Here is a 3,718-nt window from a genome sequence, read left to right on the forward strand (position 1 = left end):
ACATGGAGCTCAATTGATCTATTCATAAAGGAGCGACTCGGAGGCACAGCTGTCAAGAGGAGCTACAGTATTATTTCTCTGTTGAAGGGCCCTTTCTATGACTTCACTTATACGCCAAAGAGTCATTATTTTTCTATTTTTTTCAAGTTTTTTTATTGAATTTTCACTTTTAGTCAAGGACACTATATTCAGACCAATTCGTTCGTTCAATTTTTTGGGGGGATTTGTAAAACTATATATTTTTGGAATCCTTACAGTCTGAAGAATCAGAAAATCTTTGGTTGACAATTTTCAGAAGTCACTATCGCAGTCATTTTGGGTTCTGAAAACGGTGTACTATTTACACTAAAAAACGTCATTGGCTAATTTGCTGATTTGTTGCCAAGTTGAATTTAAAGTCAATCTGAGGTAAAAAAATATTGAAGGAAAAGTTGTTATACAGCGTTTTCAGATAGTTCAAAGGGTCCTTCATACAAATACACTGTATAACATTGAGATCGGGTCCCCAGTTTTTCAGAATTTACATTCAAAAATGGATGCCTTGCTCTCAGGTGACAACATATTGGTAGATAGGGTAAACAATTTACCTTTTATGTATCACCACAAAACTTTCCCATTTTGTCACTGACATTAAGACAAGTATTTTTTGTATTACAACAAGTTTTCTGAAAAGTAATGTTTAAAGGTGCAGTGTGTAATATGACATCATCAAGAACGTTCTACAAAGTTCTAGAATGCAACACTCCCTGGGTAACCCCACCCCTTTAGAATAATAACAGAAGCTACAGTGGCCTTCAAGGACAAGAACAATTCTACATTTTAAACAATGCACCTGATGACATTCCAACTATGACACTTTCAAGATGGCGGCACTAGGCCTTGGTCCAAAATATGCAGAAATATGGACATATATGAGACCCTTTCTAAGGGAAAAATAATAATTCAAACTAAAAAATTCAGCTATTATGCACTAAATTAAATGTACTTATGGATATTATAATTACTTTCTACAAAATCTGCTAGGAAATAAAACCCAAAATTCTACACACTGCAGGTTTAAATATGCAAATGAGGCTTAATCTACTGAAATATGCGCTAATTTGCACACATTTCCAAATTTGACACTTTCATATTGGATTAAGCCACCTTAAAAATGAGCATTGCTGTTTAATGATATAATAGTAGCCAGCAAGTAAAGAGGGTCCCTCTGAACACCATGTAGGTGCTAGCCAGCATGTTTTAATATTAGCAATACAGAAATCATGGGTTTTAATTTAGCTTTGGGAATCCTGGATATTTAGTTTTATCGTCTTAGTGGAGCTGCTGAGCCAAACAAGTGTGTACTTTGTTCAGAAAGCATGTTAAACAACATCATATTGAACCATCGTTTGTGTCAGTCGGTGCAGACCAGAGGGGTATACTAGACCATGCATGCGAACGTACCAACAAGGAGATGAAGGTCCACTGTGGCCTGATTGGAATCTCCAACAATGCCAATGCTAGACAGAGGTCTTTCCTAGCAACAGCTGAATTGTCATGATTGGCAAGAGAGTTTAAGAGTCAGTTTGGATTTGGGACAGCAGGTAAAAGAACATCCTGGACTAGGACCTAGTGAGATAAATATAAACCACCAGGCAATAAACAAAATAAAAGCTGCCATACTCGTGACTCATAGTCATGGCAATCCAGTCACTGCTGAAGGTGACAGGTTGTACAACATGATCACACATGCCTATGTCCCACAAGGATTTGTAACACAAATCTTGAGTGTTGATGCCACTGGACAGAAATTGTATGAAGACTATGTCGAGGACAGAATCAATGGTGACAACAGCCTTTGGTCACCTGCCAAGAAACAAAACAACAACATGTTCATGTCAGGCAAACTTAAATCCTCTGTGAAACCTAGAGACAAAACTGTGGATCTGAGAGACCAAAGATCTCTATGGGAGACTACTGGTCCTTGCCAGGTCTAACAGACATGTTGACCAAAAGCTGTGGGCCACACAGGCTGTGGGCAACTATGAGTTCACACAAACACCCCGAGCTCTCTTTGCCCCTAGTGGGGATGTACTTCAATGCTCAGACAAATCTAAATTGATTTGGTGCATGACAGTTCAATGTATCACATACAGAGACATTTGTCATTGCAGTACAAATAAAGTCAATGATAAAATAAAATAAAATAAAATAAAATAAAATAAAATAAAATAAAATAAAATAAAATAAAATAAAATAAAATAAAATAAAATGAAATGAAATGAAATGAAATGAAATGAAATGAAATGAAATGAAATGAAATGAAATGAAATGAAATGAAATAAAATAAAATAAAATAAAATAAAATAAAATAAAATAAAATAGATATTAGTAAAAATCAAGAGAAAACAAGAGCAGCTCTAGGGGCACACTCATATTTGCCTTGTGAATTGTATATTCTGTATTGTTGCTGCTTTTTTTTCTAATTTACCTGCATATTGTATATTTTCATGTTTCTTTCTTGGCATTCAGTCTGTGGAAAACAAAGGAAGAATTTCATTGTATGACTGAGAACATGTTTCTTATTGTGCATAATATGACAATAGAATAAACCCTTTGAATCTTGAATATTGGATTGACAGAATGGTTATCTATGCTACAATAGCACACAAAAAAGCAACAAACGCATCATTCCATTCAAACAACCCTGTTCATGTTCTTAAAATAATGACCCTATGTGTCACCTTAAAACCCTAGTCATAATCCGGTTCCCATCAAAGCACCAAAAAACAGACATACACAGTTAGTTAGTAGGATATTTTTTTAAATGTCCTTTAATAAAAAATGTTGGCTTATCATGTTCATCATAACAGCGTAATTATAAGGAGATAATACGTCAACGTTTTCATTTCATCAAAACTTATATAGACACAACTTTTTTCTATATACTGTACTAATGTGTGTGTGTGTGTCTAGACAGACGGTGTAAGGTCAATGTAATTTCATATGATTGCGTTGATGATTGGACCATGTATCAAAGCTGACAATACAGTTAAAATGACGTCTTTTGTGAGAAAATGAGTGTACAATTATTTCCAAAGAGTTCATTTTCGACCGATATAGACGCCGCCATTACGTGCCACACACACACACACACATGCACGCACGCACGCACGCACGCACGCACGCACGCACACACACACACACACACACACAAACAAACAAACACACACACACACAAATCCTCACGATCTTCCTGTAACCCTTTCACTTTTTCCCTCTGTGTCTTTCCAGGACAACACCAACATAGACGCGGCCATTACGTGCCTGGTGAACAGCATCTTGTCTATGGAGGAGGAGAGGGGTTTGAGTGAAACCAGAATGGAACCCGAAGGCAGCGTTTTGGTTCTGCCCCGAATCGACTACGAAGTGAAGCAGAAGAGACTCGCTGGGTGTTCAGGGTGCGACTCGCTTATCAAACCCAGAAACAATGACTGAGATTGAACAACGGACGGACAGACAGATGGATGGACGGACGGACAGATAGACAGACAGACAGATAGACAGATAGATAGATAGACAGATAGATAGATAGATAGATAGATAGATAGATAGATAGATAGATAGATAGATAGATAGATAGATAGATAGATAGACAGACAGACAGATAGATAGATAGATAGATAGATAGATAGATAGATAGATAGATAGATAGATAGATAGATAGATAGATAGATAG

The 3,718-nt window shown here is 36.5% G+C and overlaps 1 protein-coding gene across 1 annotated transcript in view; it reads left to right on the plus strand.

The window, feature by feature from the left end:
* The window catches only part of LOC307268978 (ras-related protein Rab-38), a gene marked incomplete at both ends in the record, with an annotated part of 8,001 nt that extends 4,524 nt beyond the window's left edge, over positions 1–3,477 (plus strand). Inside the window, one exon of the mRNA XM_080051799.1 lies at positions 3,274–3,477. Within this exon, the coding sequence (XP_079907925.1) occupies positions 3,274–3,477 (204 nt within the window). The remainder of the gene's footprint in view (positions 1–3,273) is intronic.
* Positions 3,478–3,718: the final 241 nt, after the last annotated feature.

Source organism: Ammodytes marinus (assembly GCF_949987685.1).
Source record: "Ammodytes marinus genome assembly, chromosome: 23".
NCBI lineage: Eukaryota > Metazoa > Chordata > Actinopteri > Uranoscopiformes > Ammodytidae > Ammodytes > Ammodytes marinus.